At 44.0% G+C, this 17,482-nt stretch overlaps 1 protein-coding gene across 2 annotated transcripts in view; it reads left to right on the top strand.

Annotated features, from left to right (window-relative positions):
• Positions 1–1,313: 1,313 nt before the first annotated feature.
• Positions 1,314–17,482, top strand: part of OPCML (opioid binding protein/cell adhesion molecule like) — a 1,069,156-nt gene continuing 1,052,987 nt past the window's right edge. For both annotated transcript variants that reach the window (XM_058687354.1, XM_058687350.1), the window contains exon 1: positions 1,314–1,759. In XM_058687354.1, the coding sequence (XP_058543337.1) occupies positions 1,699–1,759 (61 nt within the window). In that variant the 5' untranslated portion in view covers positions 1,314–1,698. The remainder of the gene's footprint in view (positions 1,760–17,482) is intronic.

Genomic DNA, 17,482 nt, shown 5'->3' with positions numbered 1-17,482 from the left:
ATTATTCATCATGTATTTTCTACTTGACTCATAAAGCTTTCAGACTCGTTTATAAGAAGGGAAGTAATTAATTGTCTTACTTCTTTAAAAACAAATGGGGTTCCTTTTGGAAGAAGAGAGGAACTCTGTTAGACTGCAGTAGCTTGCTGGTAATTGATTGAGGCATAACCACTTTAGTAGAAATGGTGGCTTTTGCTGTAGGACAGAGCTGGGTTTGAATCCCAACTCTTATTAGCTGCATGGCTTTTAGTAAGTTGCCAAAGCTCTCTGAACCTCAGTTTCAGTCTATTAAAATCCAGGAGTGGTAAAGCCTATGTGGCCGGGCCATGGTGAGGATTCACTAAAAGATACATGTGAATACCTGTGCTGTAGTAGGTACTTGGGGGAAATATTAACCATTGCAGTGGAGGAGGAAGGTGCTCTTACATGGGGGACAGGCACTTAAGATCTCCAACCCTGCACACACTTTGAGATGGGAGGGAATTCAAGGCACTGTGGATCTTTGGAGGAAAGCCTGGGACAGAAGTTGTGTTTTAATATATCTGCTCAGTTCCTTCTATAATACCTGAGGATCTTATCACAGATCCTCAAAGCCCAAAGAATACTTCAGGGGTAGCATTTACTCAGCAAGCAAACCATACTGCTCACAAGCATGCTTTAGGGAAGGCTACAGGCCATGTTAGAGCAGGTGCTGAGCAGGAGAAATTCTCAGGTACATCACATCCAGAACTACTGTGGGACAGGCTGGACTGTGAAATGGAAGACAAGAAGCCACAGGTATTCTTTCATGGCCTCTTCCTGAAGATTTCTGATGACTTCAGCAAGTTTCCTTTTCCTTGAGATCTAATCTGAATATATCCCTGCCTATGCTGTAATCATAGCAATTGTTTGGGCTTCTATAGCATCTTGTCTTGGTAGAGTTTCAGAATGCTCTAATTGTGGGGAACTGGCCAATTCTCTGCATCCTTGGTGAAAAAATCCTAACACACCCATCTTCCTGCTGGGAAAACTGAATTGTTTCCAAGTGCTCTTAATAGTAGAATGGGGGAGCAGGGATAGATTTAAAGGTCTCAGTGTTCTCTGTGGGTTATGGCTCCTTCTGCCTCCCTACCTGGAGACCAGGAAGACAGAACAATGATAAGGAATGGATTGGCCTGGGCTTTAGTAACATTTCCTTTCTTGTTGTGTCCTGAGCCCTGCTTGGGTAAGGATGACACCAACAGTTTCAGCCTCCTCCCCACTGCCCACGGAGGCGCTCCTGTGTGCCCACGGAAGCCACACTCTGGCATACTGACACAGACACCGGTGCACACTGCCGTGCTCGGGTGAGGGGTGAGGAAGGGACAAGATTCAACTCCCCTTGGAGTCAAACCTCCCAGATAGGAAAGCGTCCGGGTGTCGCTCAGCAGAGTGGAGCCAATGCGTGCTTTGGAGGAGGTCTGCTTTGAGCCCTGTACAGATTGGTGCTGATGATTCTTACCAGTTGTGTGTATGTGCAAGAAAAAAAAAATCAGAGAGGCTGCCTGCCTGCTCCCATCTCTCGCGCGCTCTCTCTTGCTCCCTCTCTCTTTTGCTCTCTCCCTCCCTTTGCAAACATTGGATTTAAACCTGCTCAGAATTCAGCACAGAGGAAGGCAGCAGCGGTAGCAGCAGCAGAAGCAGTAGCAAGCCCAGCAGCTGAGACACCGCAGCCTCAAGATGTACCACCCCGCCTGCTGGATCGTCTTCTCCGCGACGACCGCCCTGCTCTTCATCCCAGGTACGGGGAAGGGGTCTTTCTCTTCCTGGGGCGATTTGGAGATGTTAGAGCAGAAGAAGAAGGGGGAAAGAGGAGAGCCCAGGAGGAAGAGAGGGAGTGGGAGACGCATATGGGGGAAAGAGGTAGGTTTGCTGTATGCGCGCACACACATCCGCTCCCTCACTCACAGGCACGCAGATGCTTGCAGCACAGGATTTGCTCTCTGTTCCCGGAGATGCGATCTGTGAGCTGGGTTCGAGAGCTGCACCCTGCTGTGAGGCACCTCTGTTTCTCTGCAAGGTACCAACTGGCATTAACCAGTTGTGGTCCCATGGGTCTGAGAAGAGGGGTTGAAACTCCCAGTTGTAAATCCTTGTCGATGCTTGTATTGGGACCTGCAGGGCAGACGGGGGCATCCTTATTTCTCTCCCCATCTGGTGTCTCTCTGTTTCTGAATCAGTGTCTACCTCTCCACCTCCTATATCTCTGTTTTTCCTGTCTCTCTTCCTGTCTCTTTTCTCTCCACTCCTCTCCCTCCACCCCTTCCTCCCTCCCTTCCTCCAGAACCCTGCCCCCCCCCCCCCCCCCCCGTTTCCCCCTGCTCTTGTATTTCTTGCCTACCACTTCTCCTTTCTTTATCCTTCCACCAAATGGGCAGATTATGCCTTTGGAATCCACAATCTTCTCCGTGTCTTCTCTGACTCCTCACCTGGGAAATGTGAATTTCCCTTGACAGAATTTGGAATGTTCTCATGGGGAAGGCTGGGAATCTGGATTTACCTGATTCTCCTCAGCACCTCCCCTATCTTATCTAATGATTTATATGTGATTCTAGCTATCACAGCAATTACTTGTTTGGGGAAAACAAATCTGCAGTGACATAGGTAAGATGCTGCAATGCTACCAGAAAAAGCTTAGTGGAAGTGTTGCAAAACCCAACACATTTTAATAGATTTGATAATTGCACGCATGCCGTTCTCAAGCAGACAACTGAATGCCTGCAGGCATCCTTCAAACAATGCTGAAGGGACTGGTTATGCTTGCCAAGGTTTTAGGCAGCATCAAAGGGTCTGTGGGGTTTCCACACTAAACCCCAACCCAGTAACGATTTTCTTTTCTTTTCCTTTTTTTTTCCCCAAATTGAGATACATGCATTTAGGTAAACATTCGCTTAAATGTAAAATCCCAGACATATATACACAGACACAAATTCTGAGGTTCTTAAACCTTACATATCCTGATATAGGTAGAACATATAATTTTATATTTTTATATACAGAATCACTGGTTTTGATTTTTATTCTCAAGAAATGAAAGTCCTAAGTATTTCTAAGCTACCAAAGTGAAATTCGAAAAATTAAAGTTTACTGGGGAGAAAGAAGAGAGGAGTAACTTTAAAAAAATAAGAAGAAATCCCTTGTATGATGTTTTCTAATTTTTTTTAATTGTACTTTTTGTGGCAGAGATGAGCTCTGCATAACCATGTTCTTGGCTGTTTTAGGCTGCAAAGTTCATAGTGCCAGATGCTTCTTCCAGATTCAAGTCTGGGAGGTGGGGGGGGGGGTGGCCAGACAGGGTTGGGGGAGGGGGGGGAGGCAGGGTAGGGAGGGAATACTCAGTACCTGCTCCAGCCTGATAGAGGGAGCCAGGTGGGCTCTTTGGGTCCACAGTGTGAGAAGACAAACTTTCTCCTGTGTGAGCAAGTCCCTGACTGGCTGGCAGCTATTAGGGCCTCCTCTTGCCAGATTGCGCTCCTCCCACTGTGCTGGGGTCCAAGCAGGCAGAGCAGCAGAGCTCAGGACCCTTACCCCAAGTGTTCTGGGCTGTGGGTTTGCTCTTCTTCTGGCAGGAATCAGAAAATTACATCTCAAAAGGAGAGGGGGTGAGTCCTAGTCAGCTGAAGCTGCATTGCAGTGCACCCTGAAGGAATCAGGGTGATACCTCCCTCTAGAGGTCCCATGGCACCCGAAAACGCAGCTCTACTCCATTGGTGGGGAGTGTTGGCCTTGCTTGCTGGAGAAGCCTCCATACCTAAAGGCAGCTGTGCTCAAGGGAATGACCCTGACCTCCAAGCACTTTCAGCTCTCCCTGGAATAAAGTGTGGTGGACGCAGAGCAAAGGCAGGACACAGGGGAGAGCCTAGTGTCAGTCCTGCTTGGAGGCTGCTCTCTATGCTGGTTGTGCCAGGAGCCTGGCCTGAGAGGTCTCACAGGGAGGAGGAAAAGTTGGCTTTGTGAAGTGTATGTGGAGAGAAGGAAAACATCACTTCATGAAGGATTCCTGTGGGAAATGAAACTTGGCTGTACCCAAAAGTTCTGATTAGCAGAAACGGCTTACTTGTGACTTCCTCCTTGCTTCTCTTACTTCCTTCATTAGGGTTTTAGACTTTTCTTTTTCTTTGTTTCACATGGTTTTTCTCCCATCGGGGTTAATACCAGCTCGTTAGCCATTTACTTTTCCTGTGTCTAAAGACAGAGGCTAATGTAATAATGAAACCCTGACCTGGTTGGGCCTCGATGCCATTTTATTCTGCAGCTTTCTGTTTCTTGGTAAACATGTTTCCATCCCAGAATAATTTTAAGGCTAATGTTGTTGTCTCTTGGTGCCTTCCAGGAGGAGACTGATGGTCATAAATTGCTTTTCTGGGCTGACTCTCTGGGATAGGAAAGACAGTAGCAAGTGGAAACTATAATGAACCCCCACCCAAGATTGGGAGAGGGCATAGGCTGACAATTCAAGTGTCACGCCAAGGCTCAAGAAGCTTCTGAGGCCATGAGCTTTTATGGTCCTAGGTAGGAGGAGAGATGGGTACCTGGGGGAAGCAAGTCAAGAGAAACCTGGAGGAAAGTACATTTGCATCTGAATCATGGAGTGGGGGTGGGGTGGGGGAAAAGGATTAAAATGCAGACTCTGCCCCCATCTCAGACTTGCAACTTTAATCAGCATCCCAGAACCTTCTGAAGCGCTGTAAACCCACTTGGTCTGCAGTTTAAAAACTGTGTCTATGACCTGCAGGACTCTTATAGAAACCCATTTTCTGCCTGCCTTTTCCCTTCAGCTGTGAGAAATGGCAGGATCCTGGGGGTGAGGAGGTGTTGCTATGTTTAGTGGCCAAGGCTCAGTTCCCTGGAGCACAGCACAGTCCCTCTTTCCTCAAGTTCAGACCATTACCTCCTGTTTGCCCCCTTCTCCTTGGCCCCGTCCTGCTTGTGGCTTCTATGCTGTGACTCTAAGCAGGGAAGTTAGCTGTGAAGCATCCCCATCTACCTGCAATGGACTGAGTTATGCCGCATGCACAGTTCTGTCAGCTTGGATTCACGGCCACAGCCACATCTTCCATTACTTAATCAGGCTTGGCCTGAGAGCACTGGACTTGCATAGGCAGTTCTGTGAGGTACAGGGTTCTTCTTTTCCCAGCACATGTGCTTCTTACATCTCTCTTCAGAGAAGCGTCCTGGGCCTTGGGCTCTTTGGGTTGGAATGCTTGGCTTTGGGGTGAGTCCTGGGGTGGGCTCTATAGCCAAGTTTCTGTGAATTCTTTCCCCATCCCTTACTTCATCACCAGCACAGAGTTGAGGAGTTGGCTAAGATTGCCTGGTTTGCCTGAGAGACCAAGTAGGAGAACCCTTTGCCATTAGGAGTATCCGAGGCCTAGACTCACTACAAATGAGATATGAACAAGGAATGAGGATCCAGTTATGATCAAGACCTAATCATCCTTTTATCAATCGTAGATTTGTGCCTCTTTTTCCCAACCTACCTTGTGGCTTTCAATCCCTTACAAATAATGGGCATGTTAATAAGGTCAGACTACATGCTGTCAGCACTCAGCACTGGCCCACTGGCAATAGCAGGTCTGAGAAGGAGACAGGTGTCGGCAGCCTCATAAAGATGGCTTTTTCAGTAGCCTGGAGCCAGGCAGTGTTGCTCAACCTGAGATTAATCAGGGATAGATCCTGAGTGGCTTGGGGTCCTGGCATGTTGCTTCAATCCTGTCTGCTCTGTGCTTTCTCTCATTCTTAGAACCCTTTGCCATGTCTCAGTAGCCTGGAAAATTACAGAAGAAAAGTCTTGAGACAGTTGGCACTTGCCTGGGTTTGTTATTTAGCAGCTCTGGGCCTGGGCCTCCCACATCAGCTACTGACAGCTATACCTAATGCTCACTGTGTCAAACCTGTGTCAGAGCTTCATGGGGCAGAGTGCACATATCATGAGGTGGGATTCTGCCCAAGCCTCCAAAGGTGTGAAAAGCAGAGGACTGACAACTCTGGTTAGGAGCTCTTTGAGGTTTCTTTGGTTGGCTCAAGGTATTCTCTTGAGTCTCAGCCTACCAATCTGTGGAATGGGTTCCAGTGACATATGCTCTTGTTCCATTTAGACAGAGTAGCCAAAAGTGTAAGACAAGAGGAACATGTCTGAATTTTTGTCATTAAAAACAAAAACAAAACACCTCATTCTGGTCTCCTAGCAATAGGGCAAAAAAGAGGCTTGTGCACAGAAGGAGACAGCACTCTTTATTGCTGAAGGAGGAGGAAGACAAGCCTGGCCCATACCAGCTCACACAGGGCTTTACCTCAGCAATGAAAATTAGCAGAACATAATTCATCCATTCATTTACCCAGTAAGACAGGTTCTAATTAAACAAAATCTATTAAGTAAGATGCTCTCCTGCCCCAAAAAACACAGGTCCAGTAAAACAGGAAATTATTCTGTATTCTCCTTTTGGACTCCCAATGAGATATGCATGCTGACCTTGAGCTTCCCAGGCCTTGGTTTCTCTGCATTGAAAACTAGGGCAGCAGACATGGCTCCAATGGTCTCCCAAAACATTGCTTTGCAATATTTTTGGTGGGGTGCTATGGACATGGAATTATTAATCAGCACTAGACAGTGCCACTCCAGGAACCCCATCACCCATGGCCCTGTACTATGGCTTGCCTGTCCCTGGCTCACTAAATAGCGGCCCATGGCCTGCTGCCATCTGCTTGCAGCTGGCTAGCACTGGGGAGAGAGGACAGTGGGAAAGCAAAGCTTGGCTATTCCTGTCAGTGAACTCAAGTGTCAGCCCACAGATGGCCTGTGGCTGCTGACAAGCCGGGCTGTCAGAAGCGGTGGATATTAGCACATCTGGATGCTGAGTGGCACCTTCCAGACACAGGGGCTGAGCAGGCACTCAGAGGAAGGAAACAGGTTGGCATCACCTTGGGATTGCTCTGCTCCACTCTCCCACTCCTTCTGACCCTGCTATAGACACCAAGCTCCTGGGGACATTTGTCCCTCTTGCTTTTTTATTCTGCTGGTGGGAAACAGAGACTTGGGCTTTGCTTCTTAATCTGTGAGACCTTGGTTACCTCAGCCTTTTCCTGAAGGGCAGGGAGGTGGTAACACAGTGGGGCATGGATATTGTTCCATTTACCAGATTCCTATACCACTTAGTTCTGTACTGAGACAATGGTGCTTGTAGGGCTTGGGGAAAATTGAAGTACTTCTGAGGATAGGGAAAAATGAAATCCTATAACCAGAGAAAAACTTTAAGACAATTTGCTTACTATTGCCTTCCTGGAGGTTTGTGAATCACATTCCCTCCTTTCTCTACCCTCCCTTCTGAATGTCAACTCACACACACACACACACACACACACACAGTACACACGCAGATGAGAGTTTAGCTACCCTTAAAATCATATACATAACTTCTTAAGGAAAGCAAGCCACTTCCTCTTGACTTCTGTCTCTGCCTTTCCAGAACTCCCTTCTGTGGCCTCCAGGCCTTGGTGCTCTTCCTGTGGGCACCTATGGCAAGGAGCCTACAGGTTGTCTCTACCAGATACAACCATGACCAAGATGTGTGGGTGCTTCCCCTAGTGATGCAGAGACCCCTTGCAAATTGACCCCCTTACCTCTGAGCCCTTCCAGCTGGTGCTGGAGGCAGGCCTGTTTGCTGCCTTGTTTGCTATCACCTCTCTCCTACCCAGACCCTTTGGTGCTGAGACGCTAGGGACTCCCCTGCAGTCACTAGACTAACTTAATTAAATGTTTGCAAAATGCTTTGAGACACCCCTGGGCAATGTGCTGGGTAAGTGCAGAGCATTATCATTATGATGCAGGCACATTTCCTTTAATGAGCAGAGATGCTGTGCAGAGAGACCCCTGTAAAGGCCAAGATGAATCAATGCATTAGGACACAGGCCATTGATTGGAATGGCTGCTTGTATGTTAGTGGGGGATGATAAGTGACAGCCAAATGACACACTCAAATCCAACATGGAGAAAACCAGCTTGTTTGTCATTTCAAGAGAGAGTTTCTGAAATGGTCTGCGTGGTCACTTTTGAACCTTTATTTACAGGGAATTTTCACAGGCTTTACCATTCATGGAAGTTTGCTTAGTGGTTACACGAAGAATAATGATGGTCTCATGTTCTATGGTTTACCTGGAAAATTTATCTTTGGCCTCATTTGTTCCTCAAAGTCATCATGACATAGGCCAGGCAGATATTGCCCAATTCTGATCTTTGCTTTCCTTTGCATACAACACCAGGTAGACTTCTGGTTGCCTGTAGAATAGAGTCCAAAGTACTCAACATAGTTCACCAGCCATGACCGGCTGTGGTTCTCATTTTATCTCATCTCACACCTCTCTCCCCTCCCAGCTGGTGGCTTTAATCACTCTGGAGTGTCTCAATCCCCCCAAACACACCATATTCTTTCTTTCTTCAAGGGCTTCATCTGTGAGGTTACCTGATCCTCTTATCATGTTTCTGGCTAAACTTCCATTCCATCCTTCAGGGCTTAGCTTAAATATTGCTTCCCAGGAGAGCAGAGCATTCTCCATGCTCTACACTAGGTTAGCTCTGCCTCTTTTTTATGCAAGTCCATGATACTGGGTGCCTTCTTTCTAACATTGTGAGTCCGTATATTTTAAAATAATTCTTTGTTTTATGTCTCTTTTCCTTCTTAGACCATGGTCCATAAAAGTAGGGAACATGTTTTGTTCTCTAGCATATCCTCAGTGCCTAACACAATGGCAGGTATTAAACAAGTGCTCCAAAAGTATTTGTTGATTAAGTGAGTAGGTGAATTGAATGGACAAATGCACAGGTAATCAGCCAAGGTCACACAAATACCAAGTGTCAGATCATCTATTCTATCATTCTGTTCCATTCCATTGAATACTCATAGGCATCTGGGACCCTGGTTCTCAGCCTGCGCATCCACTTCCCCATCTGCAGAGTAAGGACACAGAGGCATGGAGATGCGCTCTGCTAATGGCAGATGAAAATGTGCAAAGAATGCTTATAATGATTACTCACTCCAGTGTTCATGCTTGTCAATAAACACCAGCTCTGAGCTACGAACCAAACACACAGCAGCTTGGAGCTAGAGCTGCATGTTTTCAGATCTCACAATACATGGTGCGACAGACATGACTGACAGTGAGAGTCATTCCGTAAACACAGATGTGGGTCCTGATGTGGGTTCTTGCTTTAATGCAAACCCAAATTACTTAGCAGACTTAATCAGGGTGTCTGTTGAAATGGCCCCAATTATTTGAAACAGAGTCATGCCTGTGGCACCAATAAGTATACCCTTTACCAGTACAAGGAGGAATTGTGTTGTTCACAAGAAGTAAAATGTTGAGTTACAGATAGTAAGATGCTAAGAGTGGAGGAGTGAGTTATGCTTGAACAATTGAAACTTAAATGGGTTGATGTTCTTATGGAAAAGGTAAAAAAGGGGTTCAACAAATCAGAAGAAATTGAAAAAGGCCTTTCTCATTCCTTGTACCCAGTCATTTTTTGTAGCCTTGCCTATTTCAGACTTGGTGTTTCATGGCTGTGGGATTTGGAATAGGAGGATCTTGCATTATTCACCTGGAAGTGCTCTAAGCACCAAGCACATTAACTTATTTCACATGTTATTTATTGAGTGATTACTATGTGGCAAGCTCTATGCTAGGCACTAGGAATTCAATGCCTGAACAAAAATATTTATGGTCCCTGCTTTTGCGAAGTTTACAGTCTAGTGGGTGAGACAGATATGCATCAAATAAATACCCATATGGTTGTGAAATCACAACTGAGAAAAGGATTTGGAGGGGGAAATGTGTGCTGATATGATTGCCTATAAGGAGGGCTTGATCTTGCCAGGGAGGCCAGCAAAGCCTTTCCTATGAAAGTGACAACTGGGATGAGCTGTGAAGGATGAAGAGTGAAAATTATCCAAACTCAAGGGAGGAGGCAGAGGAAGAGGCAGAGTGAACAAGATACACAGAGACAACACAGTGGAAATAATCTGAAGACATTCTATTGGGCTGCAATGGAGAGGTAGCGAGTGGAATGCAAGATGAGATGAAACGTCTAGGAAGAAGTTAGAAGAATCAACACCCTCCTCACCCCTAAAGTCATGTTTATCATTTTGGTCTTTATTCTAGAAGTGATGGAACACTACTGATGTGACTCATGTGGTGAGGGTGAAGATCATAAGTTACATTTCTGACTCTTGTTCTTGTTGCATTTACAGAATGGACTAGAGGTGAGCAGACATGCAAGAGGTAGGCCAGTGGGAGGCTACTGCAGTAGTTCAGATGGGACAAGGCTGGTGGTGCATGGAACGGGGAGATATGGATGACCTGAGAGACTTTATAGGGATGTCAGAGGCGTGCCTTATATGTTTGAAGAATAAAATCTAAAAGTAAACCCACAATAAGCTGACAGCCTTTTTGGGGAGCATTAAGAAGAGAATCTGTCCTCAAATTCCTGCTCACAAGCCACATTTTTCAGTTTAGGTGCAATCTTTATATGAGATAAGGAATAGACTGTTTTTGGAAATTCCATCATTTCTGGAAGTCTAATAATCTCAGATCCTTAACTGGTGTTCTCTCAGTGGTTTAATGTGGAAGCTTAAGATTGCATCACTCAACCCCCAATCCATCAGAAGGATTATAAAGAGCTCTCACTGTGTTAACTGCTAGAGTCTGCCCATATCTGTTTCCTCCTGGAAGAAACCAGGCATTTTAGAGTTTTGATTGGGGTCTAGAGTGATTTTGGAGCATGAAGATGCAATCATTTCATAAATATTATCATGATGATAGGAAAGAATGCCTGACCACTCCCCAAGATCAACAAGTTGGATAAATTACATTAATTTATTTAGAAAAGTAAAGGTCACTGGAACTGAGAAGGACCTTGCAGATTATCTAATCCATTCAATTCATTTTATAGATGAAGACACTGAGGCAAAGGGAGTCTAAGTATCTTATTCATGGTCACATTATCACATAGTGACTGAGCCAACTTTTGAACACAGCATTTTCAGTAACCTGTGTTCATAGCCTGCCTAGTGTCATTTCAGCATGATAGTGAAGGGATGAGTTGAACTTTGTCCCCCTCTCTGGTACACTATTGGAAAATGAACTTACAACCTTGGCCACTACTCTGTTTCCCTAAAGCTCTCTCATCTTAGTGCACAAAGAACATCGTGGAACAGGGCAACTCCACAGTATCTTTTACACAACGATTCAGGTGGGGTGTCAAGAAACAAAAGAGAAACCTTGTCCTTTTCAGAGGCTTTCTCATACTTTGAAGGACCTTTGTAACTGAACTAGGAGACATCTTAAAATCAATCATTTCTTGATATGCAGAATATGCTCAGGGTAGTACAATATTGAATTTCAGACATGTGTCCACCTGACTTGCTTAGTCTACACACTATGAAAGACACCTGCATCTATCATCACTATGCCATCAAAATACCTATTTTAAACTTGTCTATTCAGTCTTGGCTCTGAACTAAGAAAGAGAAAATCCACATTAAGAATGCCTGAGTTTCTATATTAATGATTCATGTTTAAATGGTGACTTGCAGTGTACAAAGCACATCCATGTACATCATAACTATCTTGTATGCTAGTGAGTGAAAGAGCCAAAACGTCTAGGTCTTTCTACTTCACTCTTACACCATCACACTGCCTTTCAGAATGGACAACATGGGGATGGGTGGAATCAAAATAGGTTCAAAACAGCTATAGACAAATGCAGAATGGAAAGCAAGAGTTCAACGATATGCCAGATATGACCAAGGATGGTTGCAATGATATATGTAAGATGGCAGGATTGCTAAAACATGAGAGTGGTGAGGCCAGGCACCTATGGGCATTTCTGTTTCAAGAAAGACAGGCCTAAAGAAGCCTTTGGCTTCTTTGAACAAGCCAACCTTATTCTTCCGCATAGCCAAGTGCCAAGGGATTTCCCACTCTCCTCAAAGAGAGGAGAATGTTGGAAGAGAGAATGTGGCAGATGGAAATAGCCCATCAGCCTACAAGCTTCAAGAGAAGCTGGAGTTTCCTTGGGAGTCCCCTGGCTTTATCCCATGGAGAAGAGAATGCCCAGTCTTACTTGGCACTGGGGTGGATGCCTCTTTGGGTGAGGCCCAGATGGGAAAGGATGATGAAAACCACTATCAGGATTCTGCATCTTTCTCTTATGGGCTTTTTCCTCTTTTTGTTTGGGACAAAACCTTGGGAGTAAAAGGTAACTGCCTTACAACTGCCACCAATTTAGCTCACATGATGTTCATGAAGACTGGGCAGCTTTTTTATTATGACCTGAGCAATTCTTTTTCCTTGTTTCATTTATATTATTTATTTTTTAAGTAGACAATTAACCCTCTCCATTACCTTATGGGAAAGCATGAAAACACTGGCCTAGAAAGCAAAAGACACTGTCTCTGGCTTTGTCTCTGCATTTCTGAACTGAAATGTGGTGGGCAAGTGGTTCAATGTCTCCAAGACTCAATCTTCTTTGTAAAATCCTCTTTGTTTTACTTCTTTCTTAGGGTGGCCATAAGGGTGGTAACAAATGCATGATAGATGTGCCCTCTTGGAAATGTTCTACAGTTCTAACTTGCCAGGTCTTATTTTGTCTGTTGGGTTGGCCAATTCTGTCTGAGTATTTCTCTCTTCTTTTTCTGTGTAAACTTCCTTACTCCTGATTTTCTGTCTTGCTTTGACTGTCGTGGGTTATGGTTATAATTGTCAGTGGAGCATATACCAAATTGCCTGTGAAATTTGTTTTAGAGGAAGATGCCTATTTCAGGCAACTCCTGCATTCACTCCTCTAGTCTTAAAGCAATATTTGGTTGTTTTTTCCTTTTTCCATGGAGAGTACTGATAAGTGCTTTATGTTTCTTCAGCTGAGCTACTTTGGCTCTGCTGAGAACATGAACTCTGCTTTTTGGGTTGGGGTGAAAGAGACCCAGATGGAGTTGAGAAGAACTCCAGTATGGAGCCTAAAGTCAGGCAAAAAAGAGCTCTTCAGCTCTGTGAATGCCAGGCCTGGGCTAATGACACCTGCCTCTGAGATGTGCTGTCAGAACTTAAAGTAGAATTTCTGGAAGCAGTGCGTTGATGAAGATAATACTTTTGTGGAAAGAAGGGTTCTCTTTGGCTCTCCTAAACACGTAATGGAGAGGGGACTAATTTGTCCCCATATGGGCTAATTAAATGAATACCTAGAGATTAGAGTCCTCTTTGCCCAGGCATGTAGGGAAACTGTACAGCACACAAACCCCACAAACCCACACAGGTCCCCACAAACCCACACAGACTATACTGGGTTGAATCCAGAATGAGATCCATTGATTCAATAGTGTTCCTTGGGTGGTAGAAAGAGGGTAATCTCATGAGTCACATACCTGTCTTGTACCCTGCCCAAATCCAACATGTTCAGTTTAAAAAGCCTCAGAAAAAGACCCAGCTTGAGTGGAGATGGTGAGGTGGCCCACATTTCTGGAAAGGGCCTTTGAGACCAAGAATCTTCTAAGCACATTGTACTTGGTAAGAGTCTTTCTGTCTATCTTGCTGGGCTGTCTTCTGAGTAGCTAAAGCAAGTGGACCATGACTATAAGCTTGGTCTCTGGAGTAGAATACAGCTTGCTTGAACCTTAACCACATACTGAGTCTTTGTCTTATCTTAGGTGAGGTAGGACATAGCTCCATTTTGGAACTAGAAAATTAATTTTTTTCATCATATTTTAACATCTATAAAGATCTGTGAGAGTAACTTTGGGTGAGCAGACTTTCAGAGATGTAGGGCTGCACCATCTAGCTTTGGTTTTGAACTGCTCAGTTCCCAACTCCCAGCCCTGGGTCTCACTCATATGCATCAGAAGCTGTGTTGACATGATCAAATTCCACAGAAACAGTGGATGCTTTTTTGGAAGCCAGTTAGCCAGGACAGAGTATGAAATTCAGGCAGGCACATCTACTTATAGATTAAAGAGAGAGGAACTGCTGACATTTCCACAGGTTAGACTTCCAGATGCATCACTGAAGTCTTTGTGCCTGGGAGGGCAACAGGTACCAAAAAAGGTAGCAGAAGTAATGGAAGAGAGATCAGGAAGATGGGGGAGAAGTCAAAGATACATAATAGCTTTTTCCCCCTATAAATGAACCCTACATTCTCTATTCCTCTTTATTTTCAATTCTTCATGACTACATTTTTCTTCTGCTTCTTGATGATGGCATCTGGGAAGAGAGTGGCTGTGATAGATTTTTTTCAATGGAGAGAAAGCCCACCCGTGTAACTTATCTGTCTGTTATGGCTCCCAGATATTGGCCATAGGGCTTGGTTAGCTATCAGCAGATCTCTCACTTAGGCCTGTGATTGGATTTCATTTTGTTCAAAGAAATGGATACATAAGAAATATCTTAAGTACTCTCTCAAAATTCCTTGAGGATTTCTCCTCTTTTGTATTGCACTGGACATTTGGTGGTGGATGACAGAGTCAATGTGAAGCCAGGGAGCAAGTGTCAGAGCTGGAAGGAAAGTTAGAAGAAAGTGGAACTATGCATCACTTAAAGTCAAAGACAAGGAAGGATAAAGATGAATCCCTAGGTTACCAAGCAAGAGGATGCAGGAACAGAGACAGGCAGAGGAAGAGACAGCTACCCAGTGAGTGGAGCTGATAATGCATCAGGGAGAAAGATGTCTGAGTCCTGAAGATGTTCCTGCCTCAGAGCAGGGTACCTTCCCAGTGCTGAGGTGCTATATAGTGACTTTTAGCCACTGAGGCAAACACGTCTGTGGACAGACAGATGCCCAAGTTATCAGAGGGCAAGTCATGCAATTCAGAAATATCAAAAACCCTAACGAGTAAACACAGGGCACCTGGGTATGTACAATAACTGCCTGCCTTCCAGCCTACCCCTACTTACCTCCCACCCATAAGGATACATTGCTCTATACCTCCTCTTCATTAATAATTTCTGCTAGTAAGTTAACCACCCCTCTTTTCTGCATTAAACTTGCTTTGTCCAAAGCCTACAGGCTTGGTTGCAGCTAAGTAGGTGGGAATCGATCTCCCATTCACTGAAAAAAGTATTTTTTTTTGTTTTTTTTCTTTTGTTTTGTTTTGCTTTGAAGGTTATGTCTCTGTAACATCAGAAACAGAAATGTCATAGGACTCCACTTTTTTCTAATCATAGGATGTTAGAAATGGAAATAGATTTAAGAACTCTCTAGTCTTCCTTGCTAATTTGGTAGGTGATGCTTATGGAGAAGGACATCCTTGCTTGTTCCCTTCCTGCACTCACCTATGGCTACAGATGTCCCTTTTATTAATGTTTATTTATTTTTATTATGTTTATTATTATTTTTATTAATATATAAATAGTAATAATATTTATTATTAATATTTTATATTAATAAGTTAATAATTAATAATTTATTATATAATATATTTATATAAATTATTAATTTATTAATTATATAAATTATATTATATAAATATATAAATAATAAATAAATATGATTATGTTTATTAATAAATGTTTATTTCTGAGAGAGAGAGAGAGACAGAGCATGGGCAAGGAAAGGGCAGAGAGAGAGGGAGACACAGAATCTGAAGCAGGCTCCAGGCTCTAAGCTGTCAGCACAGAACCTGACATGGGGTTCGAACTCATGAACCTGGAGACCATGGCCTAAGCTGAAGTCTGACACTTAACTGACTGAGCAATCCACGTGCCCCTACAGGTGTCCCTTTTAAAACCTACCATAGTTATTCATCTACTCAGTTCTGCTAGGAAAAATTTCTTATCTCCAATCGCCTCTTCAGAACTACTTTACTCTTGCCTACGATACTTCCTCTGTTCAGTTCTATTGCCCAGCTCTTCATAGCTGTTTGGACTCTTCATGCTGATGGCTTTGCTCAAGAGTTTGCTCAGCTCTAATTAGTTTTCTTCCGCCAAGACGATGCCTCTCAGATACTTCCAGCAGCTCCATATCCTGCTGCGTATGGTGTCCTATTTGTGTTGTTCAGAGCCCTAAGGTTCTGCTGAAGCTAAGTGGATGGGAGTCTATTCCCCACTCCCTGACCACAGCTGACCTTAACAACCAGAGTAGCTTCACCTTCACTTATTTTATACCATCACTTTTTGCTATTAAAAAAAAAAAATTAAGACTCACAGTATTATCAGTGGTCTCTGAATTTTTTTTTGCTTTAAAGCATGTACACACAATCTATTTATTTATGTAGAAATGATAATATGTTGCCACACATGTATGATGATATAAAGTATAAGATAAAAATGAATAATAATAGGTATTCTAATATCCCTTTCCTTCACATCATTGTAACATCAGACCATTCCTGGGGGCAAGCACCACATTGGAGACCACTGCACTAAGTCATACTGTGTCCTTGGGACTAGAATCAAGACAGAAATATCAAATCATTCTTGGCAAAATGATTCTATGGCTCAGCTCTGGCTGCTTATCTCTGGGACTTAGCATGGGGATGTGTCTTTGGCTACAGATCACTCTGGATATTGGTACAATACTGTTGCTATGGAAGACCCCATCCTGGAGCAACTGCAATGTTCTTCAACAATATTATTGTGGTAAAAAATTGAGTTATGTGTCAGTGGACACAGACCAATATCAGGAATATTCTCTTGTTTATCAAAACAGGAAATAAATGCAAAATAGTCTTTAGAAGAAGAAAAAGCTGAGGACAAGGACCAACCTTTCCAAGTAACCATGATTTTTCGTTTCCAGAGTTCTCACTCTTTTCCCTCTGTGCCAGCTCTTCTGCAGGGACCACTTACAATAGAGACACTGAGGCCTTAGCTTTCCTGACTTAGCTTGAGAAGTACCCTTTCCCCTGAGGAAAATCCAGCAGAGGTAAGGTTAGAATTTTTCAAAAGAGATATTATTAGACCATAGTAATGTACATATACAGAAAGGACTAGCTATAAGGAAAAATTGGAAATGCACACACCTTCCTGAGCATAGTTTTTATCCTCAAGTGACTGAAGTCTTGTCCTGGTGTTGGTGGCAGCTGTGAAAATGTATCTTTCAGATCTTTGACTACAATAAATATAATTGACCGAGTATCCCAGCATCTGCTGTGTCAGGTCCATTGCTGTGTTGGCTTTGAGGCCATGTTTCTCACATACTGCTCTCAGCCAGTGACTGAGTGGGACAGAGATAGTAGGTCAGGTCTATTCTTGGGAGATATGGTCTCCTCTTTTGGAAAACTTTGACTTGAGGGTCCCCGATGGCCTTGCCAAAATTTCCTTAGGACTACACTTCATTCTCTGCTTCCACCCAGACTTACTGCCTGGCCCCCCCACCAACAACTCACTAGGGATCAGACTGGCACTATAGTCTGCTGGATCCTCTAGTCTTTCTCACCTCCTTTTCCATTTTCTCTCACAGATGTTTCCCCTAGTAAATGTGTTGCAC

The sequence above is a fragment of the Neofelis nebulosa genome, chromosome 10, assembly GCF_028018385.1.
Source record: "Neofelis nebulosa isolate mNeoNeb1 chromosome 10, mNeoNeb1.pri, whole genome shotgun sequence".
Taxonomy (NCBI): Eukaryota; Metazoa; Chordata; class Mammalia; order Carnivora; family Felidae; genus Neofelis; species Neofelis nebulosa.
Note: the sequence above shows the minus strand (reverse complement) of the source record. Positions and strands in the feature narration are given on the sequence as shown.